The sequence below is a fragment of the Phytophthora infestans genome, genomic scaffold, assembly GCF_000142945.1.
Source record: "Phytophthora infestans T30-4 supercont1.12 genomic scaffold, whole genome shotgun sequence".
NCBI lineage: Eukaryota > Oomycota > Peronosporomycetes > Peronosporales > Peronosporaceae > Phytophthora > Phytophthora infestans.
In genome coordinates, this window is record NW_003303747.1 from 1375926 (window position 1) to 1391356 (window position 15431).

Sequence of the window (15431 nt, forward strand, 5' to 3'; positions counted from 1 at the left end):
CGCATCCAGGTCTAAGACCAAACAGCGTTCCGCGCTATCGAAGTTCTCAAACTTCACTCCAAGGTCGACAGAGACCTTCGACACAGTTACCAGTGTCCCCGTCGCGAGACGGACAGAGATCGTATCTCTCGTTGGCACTTCCAGTGCCTCAGCATACAGCTGACTCCCTTCCAGGGTGGAGCGACGGGCGTAGTTGCCCGAGGCTCCCGAGTCAATTAAGACTCTCCATGGCTTTGCAAAGCCCTTCACGTTCGCTTGAACGACCAGCAAGCCCGGCTTGCACACACTCTTCTCGTAAGAGAGCTCAGCTCTCTTCGGGGCTGAGCCCCGTTGTCCTCTACCTCTTCGAGGCACAACAGAACTCAGTTCTTCCCCAGTAGGCCGCCCCGCGCCTACTGGGAGTTGCCGTTTCCCGGCGATGACCCGGAGGTTTGGCTCGCCGGAGCCTCGCGCTTCTTGCGCAGAGGGCAATAGGCCCTCAAGTGCTTAGTGCTATTGCACACAAAGCATCGGCGGATGCCGGCGCGCTGCTCCGCAGCAAGAAGCTCCGCTTCTTCATCTTCAGCATAGCTGAGGTCCATCGGCTCTGGACCGCTCGAAGAGCTTGCGCTACCAGCGCTCCAACCAGGTCGCGCCGACCTGAAGTTGTGCTCGGCATTCAATGCCACATCCACCGCCTCTTCAAAAGAGTTAGGGTGTACACGGAACACTTCCGTTCGAGCTGCGCTCACACGAAGTCCCTCCATGAACACGGTCACGCTGACCAGTTCCGGAAGAGGGTCCGCCGCCATTCCGGCGATAAGAGTTCTCAACTCTTGGACATAGTCCAATAAATCCTTCTTACCCTGGCGGGTAGCAAGGAACTTTGACCGGATACGGTACGCCTGATTAGGCGGCGCGAACACGCGCGAAAGCTGTTGCTTCAGCTGATCCCAAGTGGGAAATGCAGCGTCAACAGACGTGCCGCACGTTAGTGCCCATTCGCGAGCGCGACCTCCAAGCCTGGAGACAGCCAGCGCCACGCGCTGATGCTCAGACTGGAGCAGGGCCGATCCCATGGCCATCTCGACCTCACGGGTCCAGAGAAGGAGATTCTCTCCATCCTTCCCCTCGAAGGTTTTTACGCTCACCATGAGCGGTTTCAGTCTCATAGACTCTTCACGCGTCATCGACGCCGCCGCCGTTGCGGCGCTCATCTTCTCTTGGACATGCTCCAAGAGCGCGTTCTCGTAGCGGGAGAACGATTCCAGCCTGGCAGTGACCGCCTCTGGACCTTGCGATGCAAGATGAGCCACGCCCTCCGGGCCAAGCAAGGACATAAGCTTATTAAGCGCGTCTTGCTGCGCCGGGGGCAAATTCGCGAACACGGGGTGTTCCATCCTCGCAGAGGATATAGTCAACCGACTCAAGAGCGGGATTGACTACAAGTGCTACCAAGTGCAGCGGGGGCTGCCCGTATCTTTTAGCGTCAGAGGAAGACGTTCGACTCAAAGAGTCACTAATACTAAGTTCCTTATCCAAAGGACACTTACAGCCCAAGACCAGGGCTCAAATTAACACCTTAACTTTTATGCTTCAAAACCAGAAGCGTTTTATTTACTATTATTGCGGCCAAGCCGCCTAGGGGTAAATGTATCTCTTTAACTATCTAGCATAGTTAAACCTAATCAAATGCATAACGTGTGGCTTTCAGCCAACGTACTGAGATACCTTGTTAACTCTCCAACTTATGTACTGAGAGTTTGTTAACTCTCCGGGTACTTCGTACCCCTGTGTGCTCCACACCATGTAACCCCGTTACAGCCACTGCGTTGCGCGGTGGAATCCGTACTTAGCGGCCAGCTTCTCTGTCACTTCTCGTGCAGATCTAACATCGAGTACAACCTATGTATAATACATACTTCTCCGTCCCACCAATTTGTAAGAATTTTAGATTTTTTTTAAAGTAGCACTACCAATATGAACTTGGTAAAAGTCTAAGTACCCTTATTCGGAAGCTTGAGTCAGTGTGCTATTCGCTATATTTTTTGTGACTTTATAACAGCGACCAGCAAGTAAAAAACGCCATGAATGTGGGGCTCATATTTGGAGGGAATTCTGTTATTTTTTGGAAGTCGTAGATTAATTTGCGAAATTTTACAAACTTGCAGTAAATGCTCACTTCGATATGGCGATCCTATACACATCAGCGTAATCACGATCGACGTGTGTAGCACTCGCTAATAGGCGCTCAACTACAAAACAATTTAGTGCTTGTAGTTGCTAAGTCGATTTGTATCAAATCAGAGGAAACTGTCATCAAATCATTGGAAGAAATACGGTATCATCCAATGGGATCATCGTAACAGTTTTCTTGTATTACACACAAAAAAGAAATCTCTATAAATTGGTGGACAGAGAAATATTAGTATATAAAATTAGGACGGAAGGGATTTACGGCTTCTGTACATGTCGGCGCTCTTCGTTAGTGCGCTGCGGCTTGCGCCGCATCGGAGAAAGCTAATCGAAGTGAAAATGCGCAGGAAAGTCAAATTGGACGGCGCTTAATAATATTGGCTCTTTGCGCGGTGTTAAAATATTTACGTCTTTTGGCTGACTGTTGGAAGTCGATGAGTCTTGACTTCATCTTTGGGCTTCCCGCCGACGAACATGGCAACACCGGAATTTTGGTGTTCGTGTGTCGGCTGAGCAAGATATTGTCAATTCCAGTGAAAATTGGATACGGAGGGTGATTGACGGATAGTCTGAAAAATCAACACTTAGGTATGATTGGTCAAAACTCACCAGCTGCAACTTAGGTTGAGCTACAAGCTGATATTGATGCGAAGTAGCGTCAGCTGGGGATGCTGGTATCTGCTGCTCAGGTTGACCAACAGGAGATGCAGCTCGGGGTAATGTTCGACGTCGTGTGGAACGTGGAGTCCGCGGCTGTCTAGCTGTACCAGGGGCTGGAGAAGGTCGAGCTTGAGCTGATTCACCAGGTGATCTTGCTGCTCCAAGAAGTGACGCTCGTTAGGCTGCGGATGACACTGGACCCGGGGTTGAGTATGCCCTAGTCGTGGTCGCTGGCAGTGCTTCTCGGTCTGGAGGTGTACGCCGTCGTATTGGACCTGGGTGGGGCGGTGTAGTCTCCGTTGGCGTCCGAATACGCTCAGGATATGGAGATACACGGGCCGAATGTGGCGATATACGTGTTCGACCACCACAGCGTGCACCATCAGCTGATGCAGCACCCGCTGGTGGGGGTCCTCTTGCGCTACCAGGCGAGACGTTAGATCGGAGATCCATTACCGTTTGCTGACACGGGAAACGTTGCCGATGCGCTCTGCTCTGACCATGCAGTGTGTGGAAACCTGTCGCATGTAATGTCTCCGTATGATGTATGGTAGGATGAACGATTTCATAGGCCATTCAGCGCGGGTGATTAATAAATCAGGCAGTCAAGTTTTGAGTAGAAAGCACAATAGTACATCTTGCTCCGCTTCCCGTCACTGTTACGGGCGAACAAACCGCAAGGCTGTTCGTCGATGGCGTGTTCCGCTATTACGGTCTCCCGGAGACGATTGTCTCGGACCGAGACCCGCGGTTCACGGCTGCGTTTTGGAAAACGCTGTTTCCTTTACTGGGAACTCGTCTGCAGATGTCCACTGCGGGTTATCCACAGGCAGACGGCCAGACAGAGTGTGTCAATCGAGTGCTCGAGGACACTCTGCGCAGTGTGTGCGCAGCAGCACCACGTACGTGGTCGACGCAGCTTCCAGCTGTTGAGTTTGCGCTCAACAACGCGGTGCACGCGTCCACGGGGTTCACGCCGTTCTACTCGAACGGCTTCCGTCACCCCAGAGTGCCTCTCACTCGTCGAGGAGACACTGACGCCTCTATTCTAAGAGGGGGAGAGGCTCGGAAAGCCCTTTCCTCCCAGGTCTCGGATGTGAGACCAGTTTCGCTGCGGAAACAAGTGGAATCCTTTATGGATACCAAGCTGAGCATTGTCAGCAGGGTCCGCGATGTCATGGCAGCGGCCCAGGATAGACAAAAGGAGTACTCGGACAAACATGGAAGAGGAAACTTAAGTGTATTTAAAGTAGGGGACTTAGTGTACTAGACACGAGGAACCTACCTCTTGACACTGCCAGCTCTGTCGGCAGCAACAAGCTGAAGCACCGCTTCATCGGACCATTTGCAGTCCTGGCCAGACATGGTGCGTCGTACACCATCGACCTGCCCAAGTCAATGACGACGCACCCGACGTTCTATGTTGGACGTCTTAAGCGGTACTTTGATCCGCAGGGGGTGGCTGACTCGCAGGCCCACCTTGGTCCAGCTCCTCAAAGCGAGGGCCGGTCACAGACGTCGACGAGGGCGTCGAAGCAGGCGCCCAAGCCTCGGTCTGGACGGCAAAGCTGCGGTCAAGACCGTACGCGGGTGGGGCTCCGTACCAACGGACCCCGGAGCCATACACCGAGTTCGCTGAGTACGCCGGGTACGCACCATACGCGTACGTCTGCGAGTGCGTCGAATGTGGCTCCGGACATGGCAACAGAGCCTCGATCCGTCGGATCATGCGGAAGGCCTCGTCCAGATCGGTCGAAAAGGCCCGGCGATCCACCTGTAGATGCAGGCTCGCGACCTCACGCTCCAATAGGTCCAGGCGGTCCGCAAGGCGAGCGAGCTCGCCCTGATTCCCGGCCTGGCCGGCAGCATTTTCGCCAGTCCCAAGGCCAAGTGCAATCTCAAGCACGAGAACACGTTCAGGGCCCTGTGTCGGACCCGCAGGAGAAGGACACGGTCGAGAGTGGCGTTCGGGAGGCGCCGAGTACTCATACTCGTACGAGGGCACCTCCGCCCCTGCTTGACCGGAATGGAGAAGTCCACTTCCACGTATAGCGAATCCTCCAGGAGCAACGGCGTCGCGGTAAGCGACAGTTCCTCGTGAAGTGGAGGGGTTATGCCCACTCCGAGAATTCGTGGGAGCCAATTGAACGGCTCCTGATTGACTGTTCGAAGGCTGTCGCAATCTGGGAACAGATGCGGCGGCAGCTTCAAAAGTAGTCCAGGGCTTCTTGCCCGAACGGGGTGTGGACGTTGAAGACACTCCGTACCCGCGCTCATCATGAGCGCTAGAAGCTGCGCGCTTCAGGATGTCCCTTGGCAGCATGCGCTTGCTGACCATGTGGGCAAACCGAACACGAAGATCACGCTGGTCCAGGATGCGGGGCAACAGCTGGTCTTCATGGAGTTCCCGTAACTCCGTGGGTGAGTACTTGAGAGACTCAACCCAAGCCCAGAACATGCCCTCACAAGACCTCCAGGTGGGACAGTTCTCGGGTAGAACCCAGGGGTAGCTTCAAAGAGGGAAGAGACCACCCCGGTTCTCGGGCTTCTTACGACACGTAGTGAAGTCCTTGAGAGGAATGCGGTGTGGCGCGAGAAGCACACACCGAGCAGCCTCCAAGTTGTCAACAAACAACTGTTCTTTCTGAGCAAGCGTACGCTCGTAGATACCCCTAGAGGTGTGGCCGCCAACAAGGCCACGAGGAACAACGAGAACCTCCAGGAAGATGTCAGCCCCAGAGCTCTCCTTGGGAGGCCAATACCCTCGCGAGTTGATGGCAGCTCCCTGGCTGACGGGTGCCACTACCGAACCCCCACGCACACGCTGGGCAGCTTGGAAGTCCTCCTGCTGCTGGTCAAGGTCATTCGTGATCTCCCGGTGCTCAGAGATAGCACCCTCTTCATCTTCCTCCTCCTTTTCTTCCTCTTCATCCGATGAGTCGAAGAGGCCCCGATGGGAGTACCGAGTCTCCTTCTCCTCGCGGAGTGGAGACTTAGAAGCTGTACGCTTCTTAGATGGCTTGGCGCTTTCGGATTTAGAGGCCTTAGCACGCGCAAGACCCTCGGCAAGCGAGAGACGTTTGCGAGGGCTCTCTTCCTCGTCGCCACCAGCTTTGGGAGTGCCCTTAGCCTTGACGGCCGGGCTCTCAGAGCACACAGACGTCCTGGGACTGTGATCACCTTGTTCACTAGCGAGCGACTGCACGTTGTTGTCCTTGTGCTCACTAGGCACTGGGCTGTGCCCTTCCACAGAGCCCGCAGGAGCATCGTGCGTGCTCTCGGACTCGGCTTCATCCTCACTGCCAGAGTCGAACTCACGTTCTATGAAACAAGGGTTCGGACGGTTGTCTGGAGAGGCCGAGGGCGACGGGCTGCGGCGCTTGCTTGCTCGCTTGCCCACAGCCGCGTCACCCGAGGAACCGATCGCCTCGGAGGCCACCTTAGTAGCCTCCTGAGGTGCAGAGCCTTTGCCGTGAGGTGCAGAGCCTTTGCCGTGAGGCTTAGAGCTCTTAGCTTGCGCCTTTCCGGCAGCAGCCTTGGCGCGTGTCTTCGCACCGCTCTTTGCAGTTCCACGAGGCATGGATAACGGTTGAAGTGGAGACCAAGAAGAAGAGCGCACAGACTGCTGCTCGAGGCTCTAACATTGAAGTGATCCTCCGCCGCGCTCGCGCGGCCAAGTCGATGGTTTTCGACTTTGAGAATGAAAGTTTGTGACGAGCACTTCTTCATTCTGATTGGTCGGTGAACCGAACCTAAGTGGGGGAGGATGTAACGGGCTACGTAGCCCTAAGTGTACCCCTGGTTACATGAAGTCTGACACGTCACACTCCGGGATATTTGGTACAAGGTACCAAGGTCGTCCAAAGCCAACCATTGTCTGGTGACATTGCATTTAAATAGGTGCATAATAGTTTGTATAAAACCCAAGCTTTATCTACCTATAAATATACTCAGTTTACATTCTACCTTAAACAGGTCACTTCGCTCTCTTTTGATAAAGAGAGGATGTGAACTGCCGTTCACTGAGAGTTTGTATACTCTCGGAAGCTAACTTCCTCTAGCGCAAGGTGCTGTGTGACCGCGTCACAACGCGTGTTGTCAAAGTAAGCCACATGTAAAACGTTACGGCCAAACAGGGGGGGCTTTTACCCTTTTAGCCTTGTATACGTTTCACTAAGCCACTCGTTTGGATCTGAAAATAGAGCCCTAATCGAACAGAGCCGGTGTTGTCTGTACCGGTTGACACGTGCACCTCGTTTTCGGCCCCGGTATGGCTTAATAACCTGCACAATCTAATGATGGGGCCACATGCATTGCGCAAATGAGTTGCCCATCTCCTTTGGACCAAATAACCTCAAGGAGGGATGAAACGCCGCACTTCCGCCACGATGTATCAGCTCAATCACTTCACCATACAACAGCTTATTATAAATTTTGTCGCAAAAGGCCATGGCACGTCGCCCGTCCGCCTATTCTACGTTGAATCTCGCCAATAAGCAAACATTGTGCAGGAAGGCAGCCACAGAGCCATCATGGACACTGTCTCTGTTTTACAAAGGCGAGACGTATACCCCCGTCAATATTTATACAGCGATGAAGTGGTGCTCAGAAGGTTGGCAAGACGTATCGACAATGACCATACGAAACTGTTGGAATCACACTGGTATTGTGTCGAAGATGATTTGTACTTAATTAAGGTAATACAAAGTAGTACATCTGGATTCCATCTGCTCCTCTATAAATATTCGCAGCTCGTAGACTCTATATGGTCCACCCCGAGGTGCGACTGTACTGACATTTTTTAAACTCGTCCAGATTTTGGACGATTTTAAGGAGAGTTTTGGTACTGATTAAAACTGTTTATCTGACAGAAAAACAGTTTTTCTGTCAGATGCGGTAGATACTCTCAGGTTTTACCGAATTTCGCACCATAATAACGGCCTAATCAACGAGCTTGAGTCGTCGCCCATGAGTACGGAGCACGTGAGCGGACTGCTGGCCGCAGCCACGGCCACAGCGGCTATGGCCTCCATTGCCCTGTTACAGAAGAAACGCGCGGCAGCTTACGATCCCAAGAACCGCAAGGGCATTGGTCAGCGCAGGCCGAGCGCCAACGCGGCGGCCATGAACGGATCAGCCAACGGCCATGCGCACGTGGCGATGGTGCAAAACGGACAAGTGCTGGCCGACCCGGCCGAAGGCTACGAGCTCTTCCCCATCGACTTCTCCATGCACGTGCAGATCCGCCAGAACGTCGTGCGCAAGTTCTTGCAGACGCACCCGGATGCCAAGAGCAGCGCGGCCGCCATGCTCCTTCATGGCGGCGTTGAGGTGGACCGCTATGATACGGACATCCAGTACAATTTCCACCAGGAGAGCTTCTTCCAGTATCTCTTTGGGGTGCGCGAGCCGGGATGCGCGGGTCTGGTTGACCTGACGACACGCAAGGCCGTGCTATTCGTGCCCCGACTGAGCGATGAGTGGGAACTCTGGTGCGGTGACCGCAAGCCACCGGCCTACTTCAAGGCACACTACAAGGTGGACGAGGTCCTCTACATGGACGAGATAGCGGCCGTGTTGGCCGATAAGCTCAAGGCCAAGAAGCTGTATGTGCTGCACGGCAAGAACACGGACAGCGGCCTGGAAACGACCACGACGTCGACTTTTGAGGGCATCGAGAAGTTCGAGGTGGACAAGACGGCACTACACCCCGTTTTGGTGGAATCCCGTGTGATTAAGACGGAGAAGGAGCTGGAGCTGCTTCGCTTTGTCAACAAATTGTCGTCTCGCGCTCATATCAACGTGATGAAGAACATCCGTCCGGGCAAGATGGAGTTCCACGCCGAGAGTGACTTTCTGCATTACGTGTACAGTAATGGAGGCGCTCGCTTCCATGCGTACACTTGCATTTGCGGTAGTGGCCACAACGCCTCTGCTCTGCACTATGGCCACGCTGGTGCACCGAATGACAAACTTCTTGAAGATGGTGACCTGTTCCTCAATGACATGGGGGGAGAACTACATGGCTACACTTCGGACATCACATGCTCATGGCCAGTGAATGGCGCGTTCTCTGCTGATCAGCGCATGGTCTACGAAGGCGTGCTCAAGGCCCACGACGCCGTCATGGCGGCCATCAAGCCTGGCGTTAGTTACGTCGACATGCACTTGCTGTCGCACCGCGTGCTGACGCAGCATCTGCTGGAGTACGGTCTCTTCCAGAATGGCACAGTGGACGAACTGATGGATCACGAGATCTCGGCCTACTTCTATCCTCATGGCCTGGGCCACATGATGGGCCTGGACACGCACGACGTTGGCGGCATCCCCATCGGCTACGAGCGCTCCACGAAGAAGATCCTGGCCAAGCTTCGTTGTGTGCGAAACTTGGAGAAGAACATGGTGCTGACAGTGGAGCCGGGCTGCTACTTCATCGAGGCCCAGATCCAGGCAGTGCTGGCCAACCCTGTGACGGCCAAGTTCGTCAACCAAGAGATGTTGTCTCGCTTCCGTGGCACGGGCGGAGTCCGAATCGAGTCGGATGTTGTAGTTACCGCTACGGGCGTCGAGTGCATGAGCAAGGTGCCACGGACAGTCGAGGAGATCGAAGCGACCATGCAGAAGGCGTAGCTTGGTCTCTTTAGCTGCATTGGGGGCCACGCACAAATGTGAGGGAAGTGAAGGGCGTTAGGTCCATGCTTGTTGACGGCCGGCTGCATTTGGGATAATCAACGTGAAAATCACGAGAAAAAAGTGCTTTACGCTAGTACAAGACGTTTACGAAATGCCCGACCTACAGTCCTAGCATCTCCAAGAACGAAAGGGTTGTAGGGAAGCATGTCCTCTTCTCTGCCTTTCGCTTCTTACCCGGCTCCGACTCTTCTGAGTCCGCAACTCTTGCTCGTTTCCCTCTCTTCGTCGTCTTCTGGCTTGCAACCTTCCACATCCTGTCGAACTGACATTCAAATACAGACACTGACAAGACAACGTCAAGGAGGACAATGGAGCACTCATCAAGGCACAGCACGATTCTCACCGATTGCTCCGGTCTGCACCATTGTGTGATCCATGTTGAATTCCTGTGGATCGTTCATGGAGCTTTGCGAGCCTTGTACCAGGATCTGACCGTCAAAAAGCGCGAGTTTCCACTCGAACTTCTCCGTGCTATGACACACCTGGACGCCGGCTTCCAGGAGCTCTTTGATCCAGGCAAGCCCTCCGTCACGAGCTTTCTTGAAATGTATGAAGACCTGGACGACAACGCCTCGACCCACGGCGGCTCCTAGCTCCTTGATCATCCCCTCATGGTGCAGTATATCGACCCCGATCTTGATCGTCTTCGTAGCGTCCTTGACGTACTTTACGAGCTCATTTTCTCCTCGACTGTCGCCGTTGAACCAGAAGTCGACCACAGAGCCCTTCGCTCGCTTCTTCACCTCCGTCCGATTTTGGTTGAAAGTTGTCGGGTAACTCGTTTCTGAATCGGTGAAGCGAATGTCCGGCAGCACTTCGACGACTGTGTTTAGTACAGTACACTTGGACATGTCGTGCTCCTCCCACTTCCGTGACACATTGATATTGTACCGAGGACACTTGACCATTTCCTGGTGCTTGAGCGAGTTCAGCTTGGCTTGAGGACTTGCTATTGACTCTGTCAAGTCCACGAAGTTGGGCACTTCGATTGGATTCGAGCTGGGGTCGATGGACGCTGCGGACTGCTTCAGCTTCGTGTTAACGCTATATCGACTGACAGCACCAAGTTTCGCAATCGATAAACTGGTGTCGGCAAATGGCGAGTGTGCCTCTGAGCGCGGCGATACCAGCAACGAATCATCCGTAGTCGTCGAAGGATGGGGCGATTCAGCATCAAGTGTATTAGCTCCAACTGCAATGGCATCGGTGTCAGGCATCGGTGTGTCGGCAACTAACGGACCGACACTGACAAGCGGAAATGTTGCAGCTCCTGGAATAGAAATATTTCCAGTCTTCGATTTGAGTTTTCGCACCGTAGTGGTGGGAGTGGCAAGCTCCTCGTCGTTGTCGCTACCGACCATCCGTGAGGCTGCACCAGGTGGACGTTTAGTGGATGGAGATCCCATCCTAGTCACCTTTAGGGGTGCTGAGATCGCAGAGGATTTCCTCGTCTTGAGAAGCACAGTTGGGACTACAGTATTGAACAAAGGCGCATCTGTATCGGATGGGCCTAAAGTCTTCAACGGAAACTTCGGTGTTGCAGATGCTTGAGTTGCTGTGGCACCAGAGCTTTTCGTATTCGTGGGCTGGCGCTTGGGTTTGCGCACTACAGTGGCCAGGGCAGCGAGGACAGCATCACTACCGACACCGAGCATGGGTGGGTCTGCACTGTGTGTCATTGCTTTTAGTCGGCAGAACTGGTAAACTGCAAATTGCTGGCGTCGCCCGTGGTTGAAGTGCCTTGATATATTATGTAGCATACACTAAATTGGGAACCTGTTTAAGTAGATACTATTTGCATCCGCGCCCGCTTACCAAAATTCATACCAGCACCGTGTGCGCGCGTGTCCTCGGGCTTGTGACAGTGCGTGGAAGAGTGTGTTGCCACGTCCAGAGCGTGTGAAGAATCCTTCGCGTCTCGCCAGGCTTCTCAAAATGGAGCGAGTGCGGTCTGCTCCGACGCTCACGACCAACTGCTTCGCCCTCGTACGTAGAGTGATGGCGGGTCCTCTAACTTTATGCTTCGTCGGAGAATGACGTACTAATTTATCTCTCATAATTAATCACACAGTGTGAACTAGTATCGCTGCAATGGCACGTGTACGGCGTCGCACCAGTAGAAGAGACGAGCAAGAAGAAAACGAACTCCAAAAAGGCGGCCAAATCCGGGTCCAAACAGGCCGAAGACGCGGCCCTGTCGATCTTCCACCAACGTCTACGGCAACGCAACGCGGTGTGTGTCCTCACTGAGGACCAACGGACGGAGCAGGACGCTGCCTCCTCCTCCTCTGAGCTCTGGGTCTTCATCGTCAACGGGATGCCAAGTGCCGTCCCTGCTGAGCCGCCTACAGGCGTCTGTGAGACGTCCACAGGCTCCTGGACTGGCAATGAGGAGTCTCTGGATAGAAACATTCAGCAGCAGGTTTTCGCTGCTTTAGACTCAATTTTGAGCAAGAAACTGGTCGCCCAAGAGGAGTTTGTACTCACCGAGGGTGGGTTCTTCGAGCCCAATGACGCCAAGTTCATTTTCCGCTGTCCATCGCTGACTCGACTGAACCACGTGGAAGTGTACCTTGAAGAGGAGCTCCCTGTACCAGCTTTTCAGCTGCATTTCCAGTTGTTTGAGCCGAGCCATTTACTGACTGTGACTGTGGATGTGGTGAGACGAGATGGCTCATTGTCGTCGTTTGGTGACGAGTTGGGAGACACGAGATGCTCTTGGGAACGACTTGTGGGTCTACCGTCACAAAAAGACCATTCCGTGGTGGATGTGTGGCATCTGAAGGACGGTTTGGTGCCGCGTATAGTAGCTGAAACCAAGTATACAGACGTGTCTCCGTGGTTCCATGCAGTCTCGAAGCGTAGGCATAAGCGGAGAAAGGATGACGGTGACGGCAGTGGACATGAAGACGAGGTGAAAAAGGACGAGAACGAAGAAGACGCAGAGGAAGAGGAGGAGGACAACAACCAGGAGACGGAGGTGGAATCAGACGAGTTGTTGCGACGACCTGTGGCTACGGGAGCCTCCAAAGCCAAACGAAAGCGCGACAGCTCCGACTCGAGTGAGAGCGACGAGTCTTTTGCGCCAGTGTCTCCAGACACGCACGTTAATTCGCCCGACGCAACAGGTCCGATCATTTGCATGACGCTTCCTCATGACGACGAGCTGCAGTTGCATGTGGACTCTGAAGTTCGACGCTTTAAACGGCGGCGAAGAGGCTACAAAGTGAAGGCTGGCAAGGAAGCGGCGTTTACCCTGACATTTGGGCCTGTCACATCCAATGGAAGTGGTCCGAGCATGAAGACAGAACCTTTGGCACTCAGTAGCAATGGCGTGAAGGGAGCTGCGCTGAATCCTGCCCAGCTATTCTCCATGGCCAAGGCCTCTCTGTCGAAATTGGAGCCGACAGTCACCAGACCCAAGCATGACACGAAGCCGCTGAGTGTGGCTGTATCTCTGGTGGAGTCACTCTCTCATGACGAACAACAAGAGGCGTTGGATGGTCGACCGGTGAAGACGCATCCTCTGTTGCAGGCTCTCCAAGACTACGTGGACGATGAGGCCAAGGTGATGGAGGAACGGTTGACAACTAGTGTGTCGGCCAAAGTCAAGCTCCTGCCGAACGCAGAGGCCTTTTTTCCGCCCCCACTTCGAGCCACTGTAGGTCGACTCTCAATAAACCGTGCAACAGTTGAGCAGCTGCGTCTGCGTCTGTACTCGGACCGCTTCAAGTACTGGAGATCTGAGTACTCAAAGCTGCAGTATCCGAAGGATCGGCAGCAGAAGAAAGAACACCAGCGTCGTCTGCTGCTCGACTTTGACGGAGCTGCATTTGAGGAGCAAGCATGCCAGGAATCCTTGAGGTTATGGAGCCATTTGGACTGCTTCACGTTACGCGACGCCGAGATTTCTATGGGGATTCAGATGTCAGCCTCTGATGCGATGGTGACGTGGCGACAAGAGCCAAACGGGATCAAAACGTGGTCTGCACACTCAAATCTCCAGACCTCTGTAGCGAATTCGGCAGAGAAGAACGAGGTGGCCGATCGCGTGCAGCCATATTTACAGAGTCTAATATTGCTCCTTCGAAAGGGGGACAAGAACGAAAGTGACGTTAGAAAAACTGGGCGTGATCGACGGTGGATGAGCTTCGAGGACTACGCTCAAGCTCCGACCAAGGCAAGCGACGCCAGGAGAATAGAGTGTGTCCAAGTGGAGGAACCGAAAGTGTGTGTGTCCACGCTGGAGTCAAGCTACCATGTCGAACCCGCTATCATATCGGAATATTTATTGCGCGATTTGCATCCAGTAGCGGCGCCCAAACCAGTGGACTACGTGATCGTGTGTCCGCAGTCTCCATCGCAGTGGCTCGCGTCGCTTGCGCTCTCGTACTTCACGTGCTTTCGCAGCATGTACGCGCAATGTCGCATGGGCGATTTAGCTCCAGTCGATTTGACGCAAGTGGAAGGAAACCATTACGCCAAAGTGGACGCTCCCAACGGACTAGTACTTGTGGGTTGCGCGGAGAGTATGAAGGATCCGTTTGCGAATTTCCGTGCCGCTGGGAAGGTGCTAAACCCTGTGCTATCGTCTGGTGCGATCAAAAAGACACAAGCCTTCTCCAGATCAGCGGTGGGTAATGTGGTGTACCTAGTGGCGCCGTTCCGTCGAAGCGATGTGAAGCACAAAATGTGGACGTTGGGAGCGTTTTCAAGCGGGTTATTTGGCACAGAAGACATCGCTGAAGTCAGTGGATGGAAAGACAGCGTGACGATAGAGATGGTGTACTTGGACGACCTGTATGAAGTGGAGGTGAACCCGAGTCCGTTCATGTTGATGCCAAAGTGCTTCGGTCTGTACGATCGTGTGTGTGAGAACCTGAACCTCAAGCCAGTCGACGGAGGTTCCAGTAGTGCTGGACGATCACGTTTCTTGTGCGAGAGGTTGTATCACTTAGCAGACTGGAGAACAGACACGGCTATTGTGAGTCAGGAGGGTGAGACGGAGCAGCCATACGTGTACGGAGGGTACTTGCTCTCGGAAGATCGAAAGTGGATCGCGTGTAGCTGCACTGATGCGGTTGGCTCAGTTCTCGAGACGTACATGATAGCAGTCGGGCAAGAAGAAAAGGGACTTGAGAAGGCAATGCTGGAGATGATGCGGAAGATGTTGCAGTTTCTTTCGCTTTTCGGTGACAAGAGTGTGTTTGTGATCACAAGACTGGTCATGAGTGGTGCATCATCCTCATCATCCTCATCTCTGGACGACATGGAGCAGTCAGTATGGGAGTTTCTACGGTCCAATCGGTTGGAGGAGTTGATCCCCGTAGCTTATAGACCGCTACTGTCGTACGTGTTGCTCGTCCAACTCACGGCTGCGTCGTACAACGAGGTGCAGCTGCGTGAAGATCCGGCATCGACGGCGCTGTACGTGTCCGACAATCTCGGATTCGCTGTCATATCTCCTCAAGAGAATACGGCAGCACGTGATAGCAGCCGGGCTCTGTATTTCACAGGCAGCGACGCATGGAAAACCACCACGTTACTACACGGCCAACACACATTGACGCAGAAGCGGGAGACGAGGGTACTCAAGGTGGCACTTGTGCATATATTATTAGAGGAGGACACGGCATCCAAGGACGGCGAAGTGACGGAATCAGCGTCGCCCAGTATGATGACTGCCATCTTGAGAGATTTCCACGCTCAATCGTACTTGACGATGCACCCGATCACGATGGAGAGGCAGTCGCCACTCCCTCACCACCTCGCAGCGATCTCGAAGATGAACCGTGAGTTGCAGGTGCTGGAGACCCAACTGGCAACAGACCCCTTGCAGATGCGATAAAACTAAATGGAGTGAGCACTTTTGCAGCCAGCAGAGATTCACCCTGCGGCTCAGT

The 15431-nt window shown here is 53.7% G+C and overlaps 2 protein-coding genes across 2 annotated transcripts; both read left to right on the forward strand.

Annotated features, from left to right (window-relative positions):
* Window positions 1-7600: 7600 nt before the first annotated feature.
* PITG_07955 (xaa-Pro dipeptidase, metalloprotease family M24B, putative) lies at window positions 7601-9465 on the forward strand (the record flags this gene model as incomplete). The annotated part of the gene is made up of 3 exons (XM_002904115.1): window positions 7601-7615; window positions 7651-7678; window positions 7736-9465. 3 exons carry the CDS (start codon window positions 7601-7603, stop codon window positions 9463-9465), a joined length of 1773 nt encoding a protein of 590 aa, XP_002904161.1.
* A 1998-nt stretch (window positions 9466-11463) lies between these two features.
* On the forward strand, window positions 11464-15376 carry PITG_07956 (uncharacterized protein; the record flags this gene model as incomplete). The annotated part of the gene is made up of 2 exons (XM_002904116.1): window positions 11464-11514; window positions 11600-15376. 2 exons carry the CDS (start codon window positions 11464-11466, stop codon window positions 15374-15376), a joined length of 3828 nt encoding a protein of 1275 aa, XP_002904162.1.
* Between the last annotated feature and the right edge of the window lie 55 nt (window positions 15377-15431).